This window comes from Montipora foliosa, chromosome 2 (assembly GCF_036669935.1).
Source record: "Montipora foliosa isolate CH-2021 chromosome 2, ASM3666993v2, whole genome shotgun sequence".
Taxonomy (NCBI): Eukaryota; Metazoa; Cnidaria; class Anthozoa; order Scleractinia; family Acroporidae; genus Montipora; species Montipora foliosa.
The window spans coordinates 35,762,191-35,785,156 of NC_090870.1; the positions used below are offsets into that span (position 1 = coordinate 35,762,191).

The 22,966-nt window shown below is 39.0% G+C and overlaps 1 protein-coding gene across 1 annotated transcript; it reads left to right on the forward strand.

Moving 5' to 3' along the window:
• Positions 1 to 1,457: 1,457 nt before the first annotated feature.
• On the forward strand, positions 1,458 to 22,682 carry LOC137992950 (phosphatidylinositol 4-kinase beta-like). The gene is made up of 20 exons (XM_068838549.1): positions 1,458 to 2,763; positions 4,152 to 4,195; positions 5,724 to 5,814; positions 7,572 to 7,678; positions 8,634 to 8,799; positions 9,109 to 9,258; positions 11,004 to 11,094; positions 11,385 to 11,527; positions 12,458 to 12,555; positions 12,801 to 12,852; positions 13,883 to 13,960; positions 15,636 to 15,732; positions 16,348 to 16,428; positions 17,286 to 17,365; positions 17,832 to 17,872; positions 18,872 to 18,989; positions 19,687 to 19,793; positions 20,651 to 20,783; positions 21,001 to 21,121; positions 21,601 to 22,682. Exons 1-20 carry the CDS (start codon positions 2,341 to 2,343, stop codon positions 21,783 to 21,785), a joined length of 2,406 nt encoding a protein of 801 aa, XP_068694650.1. The 5' UTR covers positions 1,458 to 2,340; the 3' UTR covers positions 21,786 to 22,682.
• Positions 22,683 to 22,966: the final 284 nt, after the last annotated feature.

The following is a 22,966-nucleotide window of genomic DNA, read 5'->3' on the forward strand; positions in this document are numbered from 1 at the left end:
CCAAATCAGCAGTAAAATCAGCTATAAAGTGGTTCGGAGAAGTATATGAATCGAATTTGTTTTTCTGACAGAAAGCAGACAGCAAGTATTAGCTAATCGTTACTCACACCCATTTTTGGCACTAATGGGATGTCATAAGGCACTATCTCTCGCCATTCTTTATCTTCATTTTATTATTACAAGCATATGATCTACCATCAGCGCCACATGCATGTAACCCCTAGTCACATGTGGATGACTCTAGGATCAACTTATCTATCCCCCGATAAAAGCCACCAAAGTTGAATGTGATCTCGAAGATGATTTCATTTTGAACGTAGTGGCTTGGCGTGGCAGAAATTAGCTTGTGATTAAACAGGAAAAATTGGTCCTCTTGTTCAGGCTTCGTATTAAACGATCTTCTGCGATATTTCCCTCCCTTCTAGCAAACGTCTTTTTTGTTTTGCGTTCGCTGGACTGACGAGAACGAGAAAAGAGACCTCTGTGTCCACAACCTTGGACGACACTCTTTAAATCGTATGCCCCATGATATGTTTTCTGACTGTGACTTGAGCTCACTGTGTCCTGCGCAGTAATCGGGTGTACAGTGGGGTGCACAGCTGGGTTTAAATTACATAAAGTATCACGTGAGGATTTGATCGCTAAGTAAGCAATGCGCAAGCTCAACACAGTGAGTTTCGACCCATGGCAGAGGTATCTTTTCTCTTTCTCGTCAACCCAGCGAACACCAAAGAAAAGAGACCTCTGCTAGCAGGCAAGATATTTCCACACTATCCGCCATCTTGAATTTTGCGAAGGGCTTTGTTTCCCTCTGATTTACTCTACGAGAGGATACGCCTTAGAAAAAAAAATCGACTGTTTTGACCTTCTATTGTTTTAATTTACGTACTTCTTGTCGACAGGGACTGTGTAATGTTAACCACCAACAACTCATTTCCACTGAAGCTTACGTCATGTTCTATGGATAAATTTTGCCAAATAGGTTGGCAAAAGTGGGGAGTCAGGTTGGTTTATATAGTGGTTTAGTGGTAATCAACCGCGCCTCCCATCTCTGTGACCCGGGTTCAACCCTGGCCTCGGGTCGAGTTTCAATCGATCTCGATCTGACTCCGAGGGTTTTTCTCCGGGTACTCCGGTTTTCCTCCCTCATCAAAATCGCTTCTCAGTCAATTATATCCGGCTGCGAGCGGATACCCTTGATAGGTATAACCTAGGAGAAGACAACACCGTAGGAAAAAAGCGGGAGCTGTACTAATGAGAATTGAATAGGCTTCTAAGTTTATTTATGTTTAACGATGTTTCTATGACAAGAAATTTAAAGGAGCTAAACTTCAACAGTAGTGCTTTCGTTTTTCTTGTATTTTAAAAATTATTTTTGTGGTATCTCGAATAAATGAAATGGGGTTGAAGAACTTTGAAAGAGCCTGGGTACGAGGCTGTGTCTCGTCCAAATAGCCGAAGTAGCATTGTGGGTAAATGCAGCAGATGTTTGATTCTTCCCTGCAAACTAACACGGTACAGCGTATATATCGGATGTTTTGGTGCTGGTAGAAAATTGGACGGTCTACCCCATCGTGGCCGCAATATCAACACAACAAAACACGATATCTAAAACAGTTTTCGTTAGGGATTCATCTGTGCCAGGATCGATCTTCTGAGGCAGGACGCGATAAGAAGGTGTCGAACCGATATGTGTCATCTGAGTCGAGGACAACGCGCTTCATTGAACCGTTGGGGTATTTTTCTGGATTAGCAACTTTACAAGTGCCAAATGTCGTTACGTGTGTGTTTGTGTAACGCCGCCTCATTCTGAAATATTCTAGAAAAATAGAACCTCCCTTTGCTGGTGAACTTCAAACTGCATTGGCCGGCCAGGATAATATCACTTCCGATTCCTTCGTGGTACTTATCACACAAAGAAATTATCTACGTCGTTTAGTTTTTACACTTCGACAGGCTCGACTTTATCGATCGGCAACTTACCAGTTCATGGGCCGTGAAAAGAAGGAGAGCTTGGTGGTGCAGTTTAAATTATTTGAATCACGTAAGAAGATTTGGTCGGGAAAATAAAACCAAACTACACTGTACATACGTTGTGGAAAAGAAGGGAGGTGATTTTGATACAGCAGAGGACGCAAGGAAAAGTTATCACCTTGTCGAGCAACACCCAGTGAAAAAAACAACTAAACCTTTGGAGTATTTCAAGTGCTGTTCATTAATGCGTATCAATAATTTTGTATCAGTGGCTGCTATGAATGTTGGCGGAACGCACTAGTGACCTCAAACGACTTTGGTATTGTTGTCGAATTACATGTTGGCAAGGAAGAAAATTGTCAGGTAATGACAGACGGTCGAGCATGTTTTGCATCACAGCTTTCTCTGTTATTTCCAAAGTCCAATACATTTACATCGTGCCAGAGTGTTGATCATTCCTTTGAGATGCAGTTAAATAAAGATGTTCATATGCCAGAGAATAATAACCCAAATGCAGAACCCCTTTTAAATGGGGATTCCTCTCATCTTGAATCAGATTCTGAAATGATGGACATTGAAATGCAACGCAGAAGAAGGCAGCTACGTAAAAATCTAAGACTCGATCTCAATGAAACTATTGCAAGTGCAGATGGTAGCTTACCACCTCCGAAGAGTTCTTGGCTTCTGCGACTCTTTGAGTCAAAGCTTTTTGATATGTCAATAGCAGTTGCATATCTGTTTAATTCCAAAGAACCTGGGGTGCTCACCTATCTTGGAAACAAGCTATTTGTAAGTATTTAGTGTCACATATTATTATCAAGGAAAGTGTTAATTATTAAGGGGGCTATGGTCGATATAACCGGTGTAATTAACCCTTTCACCCCCGTGGGGTTCCTCATTGACGACTAAAATCGTCTGGCGTTAGAGTAAAATCTATAAGTGTCACTCTTGGGAGGGAAAGGGTTAATGGGGACATAGTTTTTGAGTGAATCTAGCTGTCATTAACCTTTTCACCCCTGTGGGGTTCCCCAATGACGAGTAAAATCGTCTGGCGTTAGACAGAGTAAAATCTGTAAGTGTCACTCTTGGGAGGGAAAGGGATAATTATTTAATGGGTTGTCATTGTCATGGTTTTCATTATTTGATAAAGTTCTTATAAAATGAAAAAAAATTAAATAAAAACAAATGAAACTATGCCCTCTTTGGAATAACCATCATTTTGGAAAGAAGTGTTTTTAATGGTTCACCTACTTTTCTGTGTAACACTACTTATGAGTATGTCAAGTTGACTCATGACTATCATGGCTTTGCCAATTCCAAGCCCTAACATCCCCACCCTCGGGCATTCAACAGGCATTTTTTTCATCATTGCTTCACCAGGTCATGAAGTGGTTGGAGTATGAGGACAAACAATGCTTTCTTTTTATTGGAGTTTGAGTAGTACGTGCTTATTATTATTATTATTATTATTATTATTATTCTAATTGCCCTTAATGTAAAAACATGAAGTAAATCAGATGACAGGGTCAGTTTTAAGAAGGCTGGTCCCAGTTGGTAGGTGCGCTATTACTTACATCATTACCGATAAATCGACAAATGCCGGGGGATGGGGAATGATGGGGCTTGGAATTGATGGAGCCATTATTGTTAAGCCAACAATTTTATGTATGATTTTACATATTGTTGGATATTCAATCAGTCACTTGCATTGAGAAAGTTGGTCAGGAGCATCAGAATTTTGAAGCAAATTTGACATAGTTAATATTTTATTCAATGAATTTTTGTTGTGAACTGCCATTGCTCACCTGCTGCACTCTTCCAGTGAGGACACAGGCATACAGTGTAAGTGCCATTTGGTTGTCTGTGAGGAGAGGGATTATTGGGCTGTTTGGAATTAACAGACCCATTATTGCTAAGCTTACAGTTCATTCTTATAACCTAATGTGAACTTACCTATAAATCCCCAATTAATAATATTGCTTGTCATTAATTTGCGCCGTCACCCTGTCATTTCAAGTCGTGCAAAAATGTTTGTGGAATTCTGTTGTCTATTAACAGAGAAATCTTGTACATGTACTTTGAGGGCTTTGTGTAAGTACATGTAAAATATGATTTTTTGACGTCTGAAATGTATTGTCAGGACAAAAGGAACTTAATTACCTTATTTTATTGTGCAGAGTTTTGAAGATGAAGAAGTCAACTTTTACTTACCACAATTAATGTGAGTTGTTAATTTTACTGTACATGTGTATGTGTTTTGGCTGATAATTTTAACATGTGCATTATTTATGGTACATTGAACCAGTTTTACTTAAACTTCAAAGCATCCCCCCGTCAGCTGACTCTTATACGTGGTCCTAATAGTTTCCCTTTGTTACAAGTTTAACTTCAGTTTGAAGTCTTTCTCTGATGTCAACATTTAATGCAATTTACAAATACCATTATTGTTACTTTAGCCAAGATTGCAATCACATGCTAACATGTATTGCTTTTGAAGCGTCACTGTCATTTCTCTCTACAACTCGAAAACTTTTGTGGAAAAGTCCGCTAGTTTTCTCCCTGTTTTACCCATGTAGATCTTTTTGTAGTGTACAGGTCATGCAATAATAGATAACATCAAATTTGTTCGGAGAAGCATGTAATATAGTTGGTGATTTTAATGTATCGTTGTCATGAAACTGTCATGAAACTGTCATGGCTGTTGAGAGGCTATGCTCTGCTTACTCCAAATTCGTTCAACTGGTGCATATAAGTGACAGATCAAGGGTACTGGGAGAAATTAAAGGCTAATTACATGTTACCATGGTGAGCCACAAATGGTTTACCCATTAATAAATTTGATGTCCTTAACTTAATAGTAATAATAATATTGTTGGTAAGATAGGGCTGTATGAGGGGTAGTTAGAAGGGTGACATTTGAATTGTGTTGGAATTTTTATACAAACGAAATGGGTATGAGTTATATACATGTAATTATAACTTTATTTATGATCTACATTATATACTTGAGCAATAGTGGACGTTTTCCATGTTTCTATAGTTTCATCTAAACAATGAGAGGGAGTTGGGAGAATTCGAGACAGTTATGCAAACCCGAGATGCAGTCAGGGGTTTGCATTGACCAAATGCATAAATGATGGCCAAAAATGTATTCTTTTGTTTATGTGCTAATGAGACTCACTAGCCTCGCTCTCAAGCAACATTTCTTTTGTCTTTTGTCCATGCAAATGAGGCTAGTGAGGCTAAGTAGCGCATAAACAAAAGAATATTTTTTTGGCTGCCATTTATGCATTCGGTCTATAACTGTCTCAAATTCTTCCAACTCCCCCTTGTGTTTAGATGAGGCTATGGAAACACAGAAAAAAAGTCCTCTATTGCTTTTATAAAATACTTCTTGATTGAACAGATTTTCTTGATACAGGCTCATATTTCCTACCAGCTAATCAAAACGTACGTCTGACAATACATAACCAATCAAAATTTGTGTGATATCAGAGCCGTGTCTAAACACAGCTATTGAGCAATGAGAGTGTTCGTACTAGGCTAAATATTATTTTATAAAAATTACTAATTATTGTAAACAAAGGAGGTATTGACCTGTCACATGATTGAACATTGAATAAACAAGATAGTCTTCTCTTAGGTCAAAAGCATTGAGACCTCACTTTACTGTTGAGTACGCAGTCTGGCAGTACTGTAAGAGCTTTTTGCTAGAGCTGCTATCACCAAGATTTTCCTTCAATTTTCAGTAATATGTACATCCATGTGGACGAAGTGTCAGAAGCTGTGCATAGATACTTGGTGGAAAGGTGCCGCAAGACCTTTTCCTTTGCGTTACAGGTAATTCTTTACTTGTTGATGTATGAACCAAATGCACAAAATGGTGGCCAGTAAATTATTCCTTGATATAAAATGTTAGTTAGACTTTCTGGCCTTGTTGGCCTGTGTAATTATTGGCCTGTGATATTAGGTTAGTGAGACTTTTGTAGCACAAAGAAATTTTCGAATCGTGTAGAAGCTGCCATTAATTTTTTGCATTTGATTTATGATCAGCGCTTTCTACACTCTTGGGATCAAATTGGTCTTATGCATTCAATTCATTCTTGGTGGAAGTCCAAAGAAATGCACTGAAATCAAGTTTGCACTTTGCCACATACTTGCCACACATGCGCAATACCAATCATCATTGAGATTAGGATCGCGGGCTCTTCAAAAACTTTTTCATGAAGTGAATCTCCCCATTATGTCTTCACCAACTCCAAACATTGCTGGGTTACTTGTGATTATTCCAGAACAACATTGTGTTACACGTAGGTGGACTACAGAGGAGGTAAATTAAAGGTGGCCCTGTTTTGCGTTCTGGCCAAAAATTAGTGATAAATAGGAATTCAGGAAGGTTTGACTCTTCTTGTTCAAGGTTTTAGTTTTAGACATACATTTAGGACTCATTCAGTTTATTTGTGTGTCAAGAAAAGAAATGTTCACTGACAGTTTCAAATTCCAAGATTTTTGTAAGAAACACATCTGAGATTTTGTCGTGATGATCACAAGCCCAAAAAGCAAGGGCAATAATTATTGACAAAAACAGAGAGAATTTTGCACATGTACTACTGTACAATGTAGCTGCTTTTTCATCCTATTGCCTTCATTTTGTTGCAAACACGTACAGTGTACTTGTATGTTTTGGGATGGATCATCTTGACAAGAGAATCAACATACAAACAAGAAACAATGTTGTTTTGTTTCTGGGGTAGTGCTTGCCTAATCCGTAATGGTAGGGTAAGAGGATTGGTACATAAATTTTGTTCACTTGTTCAAGAAGTGCATGTACCTTTTTAAAGGCAAATTCCACCGCATAGCGCTTCATTGTTTTTTTTCATTAAATCATCTAGTAACTGTGTGTTACATGAACATATGTACAGTTTCAGTAGCTACAGTAGTGCCTGGGAAGCCTGCATTAACGTTGTTTGAATAAAATATTATTTAGTTGTTGGTTATTATTTTTCCAATGACGATCTTCAAAAGTTGAACATTTTTTGAGCACAAGCAGCATGCCATGCACATTGGCATTGAATTCAAACTAAAATATTTGGGGCTAGCTCCTCAGAGACTTGGGCGAGTAAGATGAAATTACAGCCTGCTCGAAGGGCAAGCTGATGCTTGGAATTTCGTCTCACCCTGGGAAAGCTGAACAGTAAAGGCAAAACTCACTTTAGGTTAAGTAAAAGTCATGTACATAGGTGCCAGTAGTCAAAAGTGTTCAATCATATTTTATGAACCATTTCCTTGGCTTTTGTGTAGGTTGTATTCAGCCATTTGCACTATTTAGTTGTCCACATGTTTGTCTTTGCATCTCCAAGCTGTTTGAAGTTTTGATTACAAAACTGACAAAATTACTTATGACAATCCGTGTCTAGCCCTTTTATAAATTATTGCCAAATATATTAATAGGGCTTAGGGAGGGAAAATTGTTGGCCTTGTAAATTTCATAGGATAAAGTACAGCAGTGACATTGTTGCATAGTTTTTCATTTTAAACAGTAAGCAGCATTATTTTGTATATTTAATGAATACTTTTGCAACATCCTTGGCTTGCAGGCATCCTGGTTGTTGGAAGCATACTGTGCTGATGGATGGCTTCCTTCCAAGGAGTATGCCAGAGGGACAAGACTTCTCCAACTAGTTTTAGAGGAATGTCGACCAAAGTATGTTGTTAAGTTAACAAACAAGAGGCTAATGGTAGCCCTTACTCTAGCTGTTCTTCCAGCTAAATTTCGAGAGAATACATTTGACACTTTGTTTCTAGTGGCGTACAGTACAGCCCAAAAATAATGCACGGGCAAGAACTTTTTGCGTCTGCAAGCCAGCAGCTTTTTGCAGCTTCTTGCTTCTCCTTGCGCCACAATCCTACCAGCCGCAACAACTTCTTTGCAGTTACATGTTGAAGTTGATACAGCAAGAACTTCTTTCCGTGAAGAAATCTGGACTGCAAGAACTTTTTTGTGGCAACATCTCAATGCACGGTCGAATCTCCTTTTATAACGTGTACAGTACAAAATAAAAAGTGGAGTCTACAGTCTACATACGTATCATATGTAAACAAATGTCGCAATGATATGATGATTTTTTAGTACGTTTGCACAAAGACTTGTCGCATGATAGCAATCAGAATAAATATCAGGCAAAAACCTTTTGCTACCAAAAATCGCATTCAAAGAAATGTTTATCAAGGGAGCAATGAGAATACCTTCTTCCTCATGAAGTGTTTGTATGACAGTCACCGCACATGTAGAATGTTTTCACACTGTTGATTAGTCGTGCGAGAGGCTCAAAAATCAGCTGCCCACACGCATAGTTTCCAATCAGCTGGATATATTGTCGTTCGAGGAGATTTTTTCCACCTTTGAAATACCTTTATGCGACTTATCCGATTAAATTAAGGTTGTTCCTGAATTTGACTCCCAGTTTGCGATCATGGTTTCGTTGCTGACTGAGAAGAATATGAATATGAGTCAAGTTTAATGTACTGTCTGGATGTTCCTATCCAACGAAACGAAATGTATAAAGCAAACCAAAAGGTTGGGGTTTGCAACTGAGGTAATGTTTTGACTCAGCTACATGTATACCTACCATTTTATTTGACTTTTGTATTATTGACAGATCCCCTTTAAGTCCGTCAACAGTTGCTGGGTCTCATGCCTTGCCCTCACCTGTCACACCAGGAACATCGGGTGGGACATTGACCACACCCACGAAGAAGACTCACCAGAGGTCAAAATCGGATGCCACTGCTGCCATTACTGCAGCCTCGAGCCGCCTGATGCAAGTGAGTCATGTAAATGAATATTATTATTATTGATATACCTTAATTAATGTACATGAATTTCCAGCAGTGAAACTAGTAATTGAAAGCAATAAAGCACTGGCTGAAGTACCAGTAGAGAAAAACAACTGCCTGAGTCATGCCTGTTTGTACATAGTATTTATAAATAATGGCGAGCTAGAAACACAGGTGATTACATTGTATCTTTTTTCATGTTAGATGATAATGATTGATGTTGATAAGAACCATGCTTGTTATGCTATTTTAAGTTGTATCAAGGGGTTTTACCAAAGAGTCTTTTTTTTTTTACAGTCTAATGAGTGTGAGTCCCCAGGAAATGGGGACCTGAGGTATGGCCATGCATTTGATAGTCGCTGTTCCAAACACTCCCCAATGGTGTCTCCAAATGCCTCCAGTCCTGCGCTCAGTGAATTGGTTAGAACTCCTGACTGTGGCTGCCAGGTAAGCACTTCTATGAAAACATTGAAAAGAGAGAAAAGTTGTTGTTGTTGAAGTCCCAATAAAAGCTGTGTGTCGGACATAGCTTTTTACCAAATGTAAGCCAACGTGGTTGAAACAATTAACTTGTGCTCAAGGGCCTATTTCAAGCATTTGTTATAGTCACTGGTGCCTTTTCATTCCTCATTGAATATGACATGTCTAATACTTAAATAATAATAATAATAATAATAATAATAATAATAATAATAATAATAATAATAATAATAATAATAATAGAGTGGTTTTCAATTGAGTGTCGAAAGAAATTAGCGAATTGCTTTGGTTTATAATTACTTCACTCAGTGATTGGTTCAAAGTTCTCGCGCCACTTTTTCAACCAATCAGAAGTGAAACCAAAACCAAAACCAATCATGGCTCGCGTGTGCACATTTTCCCGCGCTTTGTGTCGGCTACGTGTAATTACTTCAAGTTTTGATTGGTTTACCGGATTGTCTCTGTCCTTTTTGATTGGCCAAAGTAATTACTTTGGTTTTGGGTTTACGACACTCATTTGAAAACTGCTCTAATAATAATAATAATAATAATAATAATAATAATAATAATAATAATAATAATAATAATAATAATAGTAACAACAACAACAACAATAATAATAATAATAATAATAATAAACTAGCTGATACAGTGCATTCCAAGCTTTCTTTTACTTTCCCAGCTTTGTCTAAAATCCCTTTTGTGACCTCTTGACTCGTGTTCCATGCAGACCTCTTGGTCCTGTCTCCTGTTCCTCCCTTCCCAGTCCTTTTCTCCAACTTTAATAGCTTGTACCCAAGCAACCACATTCAGGGTTTCATACACATACAGTGTACATGTTGTCGGTAAAATCCGTTCTCAGGTTGAATCCGTTTTTACCTGGGTTGAATATGCACTCCCCCACCCCCCAAAAGGATTGAAAACACTATACCTTCCCTCAAACTCTCATTGCCTTACGCATCTCAACATACCTTCTTACTGTTTTGTATCATCTTATCCGGCGGTTGCTGTAATCATACACTTATCTCTTTAGGCTCAACATCACAACATACTTAGTAAGGAAACAGAAGACTGTACTAATCACTTACCGGTACTCGAACTCGCACCCTCCAGATCGGTAGTCCTGTGTCTTCACCAGTGAACTAACAACAACAAACATGCTCAACCCAACACAGTTCTTTTTATTATTTACTTTTGTATGATATCTATGTATGATAACCAAAACAAATCCTAAGCTGACCCTAATTTTTCTCTAGGCTTAATTTAGGCTTCCAAAAACGGTTCTTTAATTCATCTGAGTGCATATGCTACTTACTGTAGGTAAAATGAGGATCACCAATTTAACATAGGTAAAGACGTATTTCACCTGAGAACGGATTTTACCGGTAACATTCATGCATGTTTGTTGCCAGATGAAGATTTGATTGTTTTGAGATTGATGTTCAGACAACAGTAGCCCGTTTTGTACCCATTTCACCCAAAATTCTCCCACCAAAAAGGGACACACAAGTGCAGAAGAGAAAAAGAAGCAGACTGTCTCAGTTTTTATTTTGTTTATACCCTTCTGTGTCTGCAAATTCTTGCCTAAGTGTTCCCCAGACGATAGCACTGCTCAAGAGAATTTAACCATTTTTTTTTTCATTTTCTCAAAATTCATGATTGCAATCATTGATGTTGTTTATTAAGGAGTTCAATCAAATTTCTTTTGCTAGACTCCAAGGCTTGTGGCACAGAGAGAATTTATCAGCGCATTAATTGCTGTGGGCAAGAGACTCACATCCCTCCCAACCAAGGATCTTAAGAGTGAGTATATCATTGTACCACAATTGGCAACAATTAATGATTATTGCTCTATCGTTGGTAGAAGTAATTAAGGACATAATTTTTTTAATGTGAGGGAGGATGGCCCTAAAGCCAATGAGACAACAAAAGAAATCACTTTTACCATCACCATCACGAGTTGTAAAAGAGTGCTTTTCGCATACACCACATGTAGTTGCACATTTTTGCAAACAATGTCGTAAACCATTTAGTCATCATTGTCATCGTTGTATTCTTGGGCCAGGTGAATGATTCCCTCCTTTCTGCTCTAGCTTCTAGACTGTTTGCTGAATTGTCGTTGTTGAATCTGAACCTGCCTGCTAAAGTAAGCTTACCAGTGCATTCTGGAATTGGAGACCATTTTGTTGTTAGAATACCCCACACTGCTGCCGTGGTGCTGAACTCCAAAGACAAGGTCAGTTGATTTTACACTTTTTAGAGCTGAGGAACTGCACTTGTAGATCATACCAGTCAGCAGTGTTGGAAACCTGCACTGTACAGTGTACCTTGTAAACACTGTGGCAGGCACAATCATTTCAGTCGTTGGCTTACACTGTAGTCAAACAAATCAACACAGCAAAAGCATAGCACATTCTGTCGTGCCACCGTTGATTTATCAAGTTTAATGAGTGAGAAAGGCTAAACGGCTGTAACTTAAGAGAAGCCATTACTTTAGGGTTAATAAAAATGTGATCAATTGAAGTTAAAGTTACCTTGAACACAACATCATTCAAGTAATTTTTGGAACAGGAAACTGATCCGTTTGCATAGTTATCTCTTTGGGTAATACTAGGAGTACTAGCGTCTTTGCGATTTATCATGACCACGTCAATAAGAAGCAAATACATGTAAATTGTTGTGTTAAGTGAGCAAAATATTGGCCCTGGATGTGCACATTTTAAAGCATGTCATCTTGCTTTCCCGTTCTCGGCAAATCTGCAAGGTGAAATGGTCATATCTCAATCTATGGAAAACTTCAGCTGACAACAAAGAATTACATATGTATATTTTTTCATAGTCTGGGTACTGTTAGCCATACATAATGGAGTAACTGCAGAATACCCGGTTGTATTGGCATCGTCTGAAGAACGAGACATATACATGTAACAAGATACGCCAATCATAAAAATCACAAAAAAGAGTTCGAAAACGCAAACTTGCAATTTCAAGTGATTATTAAGATGCTTTTAATGGTCCCTTTCGTCAAAACACTGCAACCTGACTTATCAGGATACCGGGATGGAAGACCGTTCTTAACTGAAAGCCTTGTAGTTGTTTGTGGGGTCGCGTATTACAATGTAGATTCAAGCCAAAACCATCCTGTCGCTTTTCCTTTGTATTGCAGGCTCCATACATGATCTATGTTGAAGTGTTGTGTACATCAGGAAACGACAGTGAGTCTTTTCCATCCAAGCAATTCCAACCTGCCTTACGACAAACAAGGTGAGACGATAAGGCAAAGCAGGTGAGAAGTTTTAAATCAGGTAAAGGTCGACCTCGTATACGACAACTATTTTGGTCAATCAAAACAGACCCACAAAATCATATACGGTAAACCGGCCAACCATACTGAAAGCAAATACATACAGCTACTCAATTGAAAAGCACACTGTTAAACATAACGTTTATTTAAGAGTATCCACAATATATAGTATCTAAATAATGAACAATGTTGTTTTTCTTTTTAGGTCTGAAGAGCATTTACCAACCTATTGTCGGGCAGAAGGGATTGAATTATCTGTGAGTGTTTAATTGTCCCTCTGTTTTCAATATTAGAAGTAGAAAAATGGGAAATGCGCGGATGATACTAATCCCTGTTGGAGCTTACATAGTAGCAGAGCACAGGTGCTCTGGTATTGGGAATATTACAAGTGAAATCAAGTTAATTCACATCAATGATTGATGTTGTTATCAAATAAAATCAGGAACTATGAAGTAACGATTTCTTGAACTCAGTGTTTTCGGTAACTGAAACTTAAACATCGATTTGTTCGGGTCACATTTTTTGACGGAACATCAGTAGATCCTTGGACCAAAAAGTGCTTGATCATGTTAAATTTCGATTGACATTACTTGATTTCATGCCGGTTGTTGTCGAGGCCTTAGGAGGAAGTTGTTGGCTTTTTCTGGTAGGAGAGTGATAATCCCAGTAAAGTTTGGCAAGTTACATTATTTGTCACAAGAAACCGAGATCTTATGAGCAGCACTGCGCGCTGTTCTACGTTTGACTCTGTAAAGGACCTCAGAAGACCTATCATTTCACATTGATTCACAGTCCAATCCAAAGCAGCCTATCTCGTAGTCATTGATCGGGTGTAAACACTGACTGACTGCATAGTCGAGGGTAAGGGTCTCGTGTAAAGCAACAGACAATGAACAATACGTATACACTATACAGTACCACATTTACACAGTTGGTAGCATGCCAGGCCCATGTGAGAGTAAACGTGCGAGTCATGGAACTCTCTGCGTTTCTTCATCAGAATTGCGTAATGTTGTCTGGATAAATTTACAGAATTCTTTGTATTTGATTGAACTATCCCATTGATGGTTTTTTTGTGATTTGCAAACCTTAACCGACCACTGGTCCCAGTTGTTCAAAACATGGATAGCGCTATCTGCCGGATAAATCACTATCCAGTGGGTAAGTCATAGCGAAACCAGTAGCGCGATCCTATGGATAGTGATTTATCCGGCGGATAGCGCTATCCATCGTTTGAACAACGGGTGCCTGGTGATTAACATTCCCATTTTTGATTTATCTTGCAAGATTTCGCCCTCTGTCGACTCTGAAGATGAATGTTGGTCAACGGTTATCGATGACAAACCCAAGCAAGATGTAGTTGATGTAAGCGGTTTTTACTTTGCTACAACGATCGGCTATAATCCCTTGAACTTAGTGGATTAATGTATTAAAGACATCAGACTGCCAACAGTCTCTCTTTCTCCTTAAAATCGTTGAAACGAGCACTTCAAAATGCCTAGGTACTTCATGTATCCCCTATTATAGTGTATTTAAATTATAATGTATTCCCACGCGTATATTATAATACATTTAAATAATTAACCCTATATACCAATGTCTACCCTTACATACCCTTATAAACCCCTATATACCCATGTATGAAGTACTTACCTCAAAATGGCTGAAACTGCGGCTCGCAAATACCGCGGGCGTTGGTTAGAGTATTTGCTACCCGCAGCTTCAGCCATTTTGAAAGTCCAACCATTTTAGAGCAAAAGAGAGACTGAAAAGATGTGTGTCCATAGATTGTAAACATTACCCCACAATAGAACGATGTATCTTTCCATAAGGCGGATGGGGAATGACTTCAAGTCTCTCCATTAGGCCATCGAAGGGACGGAGTGGGGATTCTTTATTACGGACGCCGTAGGCAGATGACAGTTCTTTGCTGCTCATTGTAAATCTCTTTTTTTTTTTAAATCGCGTCATATAAACATGCTTTCGTCAATGAGATAGGCAGATAGGTTGAAAACTCGTTGTGGACCAGGGATGTGTTTCTCAAAAGTCCCGGAAGCTTTTCGGGCCCGGAAAGCAATCCGGAAAACCAAGATCTGTTCATTTCATGAAGAATTGATCTTTGAAGATATTTTCAACACCAGAGAATACAAGACAATTGCAAAGTCGCGGGACTTGAAACGTTTTCCTTTTGAAGATACAAAACGTTTTATATTACCCGAAATGCGCCCGAAAAGTTTCGGGATCTTTGAGAAACGACGCCCAGGGCCCTGGAGGTCTCGATTCTTTCGATCAGTGCCGACAATAACAACCTCGAGTAGGTCTGAGTCTTCTCTGCATAGGCTAGAAATTTGAAGTACTACTTGTTACAAACGGTTACATATATACTTCATACTAACCTAGTTCGAGGGCCGCACTGTATGCTACTGCCCGGGTTTACTGCAACCTCTAGCCTTGTAGAAACCTCTAGCCTTTTTAATCGAGCAGTGAAACGGAGTCTTCAAATGTTGGCCAATCGTAGCGCACCAATTCTCTGAGAGTGACCTTTGAGGGCTCGAGATTACGGATTTTAAACTTAATTTTATCCCTGAAGACTGTTTTCGAACACGGTTACATGTACGTGCAGTTTCTGCCGTGTCATAAGAGCCTATCTAATTAACATTGATAACGATGGATTTAGCACAGAAAACAATAGGAAGTACGGCACTACACAGCCAATGAAATAAAGTGTTCAGCAAGAGGTACGACCCTACCCAAAATTTTGCATAAGCATTGTTTTTATTTTCTCTTGGGAAACTGGAAACAATAGGCCACGTTCAATATATCAATATTCAGGGAAGGCTGCAAGGCTTTGTGGTCAAGTTCTGTTTTCTTTGTCTCACAAGTTTCAAGGGAGATTTCTAAACAAGACTATTCAAATTTGACCATGTGTGAATATTGATATTTCGAACGTGGCCTATTCCTATGAAAATTTTGTAGAGACAAACAAAGAGTATTATGGTACATGTATTTTTGATATTGCCTAATATCTTTAAATGCACAGGGCCCATTTGTCGCAGCAGGGGACATAAGGAGAAGGCTCTCAGAGTCCCTCAGTGCACCTCAAGCTTTATTTAAAAGAGACCCTGAAGATCCTTCAGGTGAGAACTCTTCTGACTATTTTACAGAGGAAGAGTTTCAAGTTTTCAAGTTTTCAAGTTTTACTTATGGACAGTAAACGCTTTAAGTTATTACTAGGCCGGCTTGCAAATAGCAAAGAGCTAATCCCGGCAAGCCAGACTACACACAGAACAATTTAGACATTTTTTTAAAACAATAAATGAACATTACATACAACTACAACATGTAAACATTACTCTTCGTGCTTTCAAATATTTAGAGGGTAAAGAGGAAGAGGAACGCTGTTTCTAGTTGCATATTTCGTAGACGCTTATTCTTGGTTGTAACGGCCATGTTGATGTACAAAACAACAGAAAATGGCTCCACAATTTTTGCATAATAATGTAGTAGAGTAGGCCATTTTAAAGTTGTTTGCTCAGCGACCTAGCCTATGAATGGCTGCGAGGCTGCCGGTGACCTCGTATTGATGAAGTCCTCACTGCTTTTGTCATGTAAATTGCGTGATGACTTTGTTAGTACGGCAGAGCTCATAATCGTTTCTTGTCATTGTTCTTGTTAGATTGCGAACGTAATTATGCTTTATGGTGACTCATTTATTCTCAGCGTAATTTTAGTCATTGTTCGTTCTGTTACAGCTGCTGTTCTGAAAGAACCATGGGAAGACAAAGAGGCCAGGATAAAGGAAGCATCACCATACGGTCACGTGTCCAACTGGAATATCCTCTTTTGTAAATATTATACTAAGAAAGAAGAAAAAACCAAAGAAATAGGCTACTACCTATTTTGGTTATCCATCCTGTAGCAACACGGAAAAAAAAGACTGATAAGCGCTGAGATGTAAGGGGAAAGTGCGAAGTATCGCAATTTTTTGAAGCGATGTTTGAATACGAGCTATTTGAATTGGTATTTTAGTACGTAGTTTAAAAGATAGCCTCCCACGCAGATGTTCTTGGGGCTTCGTCACACGTTTCTCCCCCACTAACGTCTGTTGAAACGAAAAACCACTTCCGTTCAACGGCTGTCCACTATTTAAAGAAACCAATTGACTAATTGTGTTGTGTATAGCCAATCATATGCTGCGAAAGAATGCCATACAAAACACGAGTTTACCCGAAACTGGAAAACGGCCTGTTATTGGTCTTTACTGCACGAACGGAAGTGGTTTTTCGTTTCAGCAGAAGTTAATGGGGGAGGAACGCGTGACGGGGCCCCAAGAACGTCTGCGTGGGAGGCTATTCAAAAGATCGAGGGTTCTAGCCCTTGGACCTAGAATTATCCAGCCAGCCGATAAGCGCTAATCAAAACTAATTCTCTGATGATAGCCATTTATCTCAACAACTGGTGTCGGATAAATTATTCGTTCAAAATTTTTTTAGCCCTTTCTAAGGATTAGAAAAGAAATTTTACTTTCAAAGTCTTGTAGAATTGGCATAAGCATCATTTACCGAACGGAATATTTCAAATGATTTCGTTGCAATAAACTCATGAATGTACACTCTTTCAAGTTGGAGAGCCGCAGGAAGTCGAATAATTCATGAATGATTTCAGTTGTTTCTTTGACCACAATGATTACGACTTTTACCGATGATTGTGAAATGTGGAGATGATCTCCGTCAAGAGCTGCTAGCCTACCAACTTCTGCTCCAATTCCAGGTGTGTGGAAAGTGTGATACATCTCTGAAACCGAGTTGCTGAGAGTCAATGTTTAAAGGGGTATCCTCAGCATCAACACGATGATTCACGGAACTCGAAATTATTCTGAACTCGACATAGTAACGGGGAGATCAGAATCCCATTTGCTTCTATCTAGACTCCATCTATTCAACAAGTGTGAATAGGTGATCTGCGACTTTCTTGCTATAATTTTTGTTAAGTCTTCAAGCAAGGTTTATCAACGTATCTGCTGGGTATAAGCTCTGAACATGGAATTGACTACACCAGGCGCAGACAACCTCCTATTTCGTATCGCTTTCCCCTCAGTTCTACAATGAATGTTCAATAACGCATTTGCGCCCTGTCTGACTGCGACTTGGAACATTTTATTTCGATCTCAATCAAGTGCTTGAATTGAAAAAAAAAATTGCGTCATGAGTAAAGGGTTTTTCCCTTCATTTTAAAGGCAATTTGGAAGCAAGAACGGGTTCCTCTTCGTCTGAGACCGTAAGTATATTATCGCCGCAACTTTGCAAGGTGTAATAATCAATGTCAAGTTTAGTTCCACGGAGGCCTATGTTACACTGAAGCTTAGTAGTTTCTTTTACCCCTCCTTGTCACAAATATAACCCTTCTGCCCCTCGTTCTTTTCTTTTTGTGTATTAAAATTTCGTTGTGGCAAATCAATTATTGTAGAAGTTGTAGACAGAGGTTATGGTGCCTAATCTAGTGAAAGTCGTAATAGTTCCTTAGGGTCACAGCCAATAAAAACTTAGTTTTCAGGTCATGTTTATATAGCCGTGTACAGGCTGATAATTCATGCAAGCTCACATATAGAGCACCGACTATTGTTAACAACCCGATAGAATCCAAATGAAACCCCAATCGTGTAAGGTTTATGTTTTTAAAGCCGTTAACTTACTGTACAAGTCAGATGCAGTGTTCACGGGAATTCTGAATTGGTATTTCAGTTTGATCGTAAGCTGTATTGTGTTTTCACGGTTGGGGCTGAAACGAGCATGCGATCGATGCACACGCGGAGAAAACTTACGCTTTACATCTGAAAAGACCCCCTCGAATTAGTCTCTCAATTCATGCTTGTTCCAGTGCAATTATGAGGGCAAAATTGCCCATCTGTCATGGTCGTATGCATTTTCCCTACTCAATAAAACACGCGTTTCTTACAGTTCTGGGGCCGGTTGCCCGAAGTCTGGTTAGCGCTAACCGTTGGTGACGCGGTATCGAAACCCAGAAGTTTCCATGGTATTTAACGCTGGTTCGCGCTAACCATTCTTCGAGCAACCCGGGCCTGATATTTAAATGAGTTGTTATCTCTCAGGATATTACATACCCCAGCGCTTAACTGTGTCTCGGTCAACATCCTCCTCGTGCTACATAATTTGTTACATCATGCTCAATTTTTCATATTTGGCCACTTGGTACCAAATTCCAATGTTGCCACTCGATCATTCTAATGTTTCCCTCCGTACTTGCTTTTGATGTCAGGTATGCTGTTGTAGTGACTTCAAACGATAGTGGACTCATTGAACCCGTGGTTAATGCTGTGTCGCTTCATCAAATTAAAAAGAACAGTCAGCTGTCACTTATAAAATACTTTATCAAGGTATACAGTTCTGTACTATACGTTAATGGTGTCACATCCATATCCTTGGAGAATTACTTGCAGGGTATTTCTCGAGAACGGACAACGTCAACGAAAATATTGCGCCAAAACATAAGTTTGTGTTGTCGGAAATGACGGTGTGTTGATTTCATCCTCTATTCACGTTGTAAAATCTGGGCGAAATTTCTTGAAACCAGAATGTCAAATTCCTATTTTTAATGTTCCTACTTACAACATTGTTGGCGCCAAATAATGGCAGTTAAATGTTTCGTGTTCCAAAATACTTAACCATTAAATTGCTTCACTGCTGTGAAGTGTGCCAGTTTCGTTATTTTCACCAAGAAAACACGTGAAACGAAGATGGCACCGTTTCATGCCCTGTGCGTTTGCTCTGCTGTTTACAGATTAAAGAAAAGATATGTTTGAAAATGCAGCGCAATTATTTTCTTCTGAATACAATTCGGTAACTGTGTACTTTGGTGTCAAAAGAAGACAAATCAGAACGACATTGGGGGACTCTGAGACCTTACTTTAAAGCTCTTTACGAAAACAATCAATTACTTGACAGTTATCTTCTCAAACACCAAGTAGATCTTAATCCTCCTTCAGGACTCATATTTCGGCACGCACTGTTTCTCTGTCTTCCTCTGCCTTTCTAATTTCCTTTGATTTGTAACTTTATTACTTTGGTAACTAGGAACACGGAGACGTGAACACTGAAGAATTTCTTAACGCGCAACGCAATTTTGTGCAGAGTTGCGCAGCGTATTGCTTGGTGTGCTACTTCATGCAAGTCAAAGACAGGTAATCTCGAGATCGGATGGCTCGTTTTTATAGCTTCTTGCAAAAAAAAAGGGGACAACTATTAGGGCTTCTGTCACCTCTGTAGATTGCTCAAATACTTCTTAAACTTAACAGAAACAAAAAAATATCGATGCAGGCTGCTTACTTTAGACAGTTCAAATGCACTGAGGCTATTAATTCTCTGTCATCTGATGTCAGAGGATGACAAAAATAATAGAACTGCATGATATTACTTTGGCTATTTTTTTCTTCAAATTCTTGCCCCTCATCGTATATACTTCGCCAAAAGTAAAGTGTTGAAGATTCTTCCTGCGGAAATCATTAAATCTTTGTCCTGAATTGAAGAAGTTTTTTAACTGGAGTAAGTTACCGGAGGGCCGAGTCAGGGGTATTCATCACACTTTGGGATTGGAGGATTTGTGGAGATAGCACCTTTACAACGGATCGTTGGATCCCTTTAGGACGCAACCCTATTGTTTTTAGGGGTAGGATCTTATCGTTGATTGGTTGGTTGTTTTGGTCCATTGTTTTCTGAGCCAATCCCAGTAATAGCTGTGATTTGTGTAAATTTTGTCGATGGCAGCTGTCGCTGTGATCATATTTTTGGAAGGAAACACAACATGATATTTTCAGAAATGCCACTAATTAGATGCATGTAAGCGTCACAAGGTGTCCCCAACATCACTCGTGTCTCAAGTAAGGATAAAAAAAATGCATTTACCGAAACCTAAAAATAATGCCACTTGGGTGTGTATCTAAATGGGTGCATTTTCGGACATGTGTGTTTTTTTTCTTAATCAACACAGTGCCTATCAAAACACGTACATGGAGTAAACAGTTTTTGTTTTATTTTTCAGGCATAATGGCAACATCCTTTTGGACAGAGAGGGCCATATTATCCACATTGATTTTGGATTTATCCTGTCTTGTTCTCCTCGTAACCTTGGCTTCGAGAGTTCGCCATTCAAACTCACACTCGAGTTTGCTGAGGTCATTCATACCTCCTTAGTTCTTCTTGATTGTGTTTAGTACTCCACCAGTAATCAGAAAAAATCGCAGAATGACTTTTACTTAAGTTACGCACGTTAATTTGACTGGCTTTTTGTGCGTAAATAAAATACAAGAGATTGTATACATTTAGGAACCTTTATGTTATTTAATGTACTCCAGTGAACTTATTTTAATCAGCGATCTGTTTTTCTTGCAGGTGATGGGAGGAGTCGATAGTGATATGTATAATTACTTTAAAATCCTGATGCTTCAAGGTTTCCTTGCCGCGCGCAAAAATATGGACAAATGTCTGCAGTTGGTCGAAATCATGCAAACAGGTAGCCCTATTTGTTGTACCAGTTCAACTTTACAGTTTGATCGCCAAAGGACTCTGGCAACGCTTTTAGCATCGCTGGCGCTGCCAGTATTTTTTCAGCGAATACTTGTAGCATTGTTCCAGGGAATGCTTTTGGTGTTCTTGTCAAACATCCTTCGCGGTTTCAGAAAATTACTGTTTGACAGGACAGCCAGTTCATGTCCCAATGATATTGTGTGGGTGAGTTTGCATACTCACGCAATTTTTGTGGTTTGGTCATGCGCACCAAATGTGCAAGTTTTTTTGAAGTTCCACCACTCCTCAGGTTTCAATTCACTGGGAAGCAATGATGAGGTATAGTTTAATAGTCAGGGTTACAATACTTCTAGCAACTACCACAAATGCTGCTTGTTCTCGCGAGCACTGACTTCATTGTTTAAATAAATTTCCTGGACCTGAAAGCCTATTTGCTGTTTTTTTTTTTTTTATAATTTGACGAAGGTTCACAGCTACCTTGTTTCAACCGCGGTGCCTCCACAGTCCGCGCAATGAGAGAACGATTTAACATGAGTTTGACAGAGGAGCAGCTTGGAACTTTTATCGATGAACTTGTGGAAACCAGCATGCACTCGTTGACAACTAAACTTTACGACGGCTTCCAGTATCTTACCAATGGAATCTTATAGCAGGAGACAACATTCAACAGGGTCTCGCGAATTCGCTGAAGACCAGTCGACTAGATCTTTTCACTCCTTGAGATTAAGGATGGTGCGATAGAGCTCTTTGCAAGAAGAGAAAAGAAATGAGGGACATATGTCATCAGGATTTCGACTGCATTTTATAATAACTACTTGTTCAAGCTGAGGACTTTCATTTCATCTCACAAGTCAAATCAAACATATCTTGTTTCCTGATCATAGGCCTTTAATTCCCCGTGATGGATTTTTTTTTTAGATTAAACGGATGCATGTGCTCTCTGAATTATTTAAGATTACAAATTGTCAGGTGAGCACAAGTGAAACAACCACTTGATCCACTCTTAACTTCACTTACTAATGGGATAAATGATACACGCACAAGTTTTGAACCACACAGTTGTGGACTTCCGAGCATTGAACAACCGCCATGGCACGGAAGAGGCCTTACCTTTAAGCACCTTGCAAGTTGTACTTTACTATTTTGTGAACAAGTTATCACAGACAAACTTGTGTTAAAAATATTTAGCACATTTACAATCCCCGCATTTAAGTTGCTGGAAAAATCTAACCATATAGCCGGGCGGTTGGCTCACAATTATTTTGATTAAATTTCTCACGAAGACTGCCCAAGTGAAGAGGAAAATCAAGAAAATTACATCATCAGATCAGTGGTCGGATACCACTTGAAAGAGTTTTGTCCTCCCATAGGATAGTTGGACCTGCAATGACATTGCAACGTTTCTACCAATATTCATTTTGAAGCTAAAGATGCCACTCCTTAAAATGTTGTGGCTTTTGGCATGTTTTTGATTGGTTCGAATCATGCGGGCATTTTGCATTCAATTTCCTAAGGTCCACTTGGATGTATTAAATTGACCTTTTTTTACGTGACGTGTCAACTTGTGTTCGCCCTTTTCTTTCCCAGCACATGACCTTGAAGCGTGTAACTTGCAACTCTTCCTTGAAATTTAGGACACCAATTTTATGCCCAAATATGGACAAAAGTAAGAATGCACGAGCTACGTTACATCCAAATAAGGAGATTTTTAAACTTAAAAAACCCCAGCTCTGAGCCAGAGTTAATCGCTTCAAAGTCAAGACGTTGTGGTCAGTGGAATGTCAGAAAAAGGACACCTCAGTGTGCTTTCTTTCAACGCATGTGTGATTAG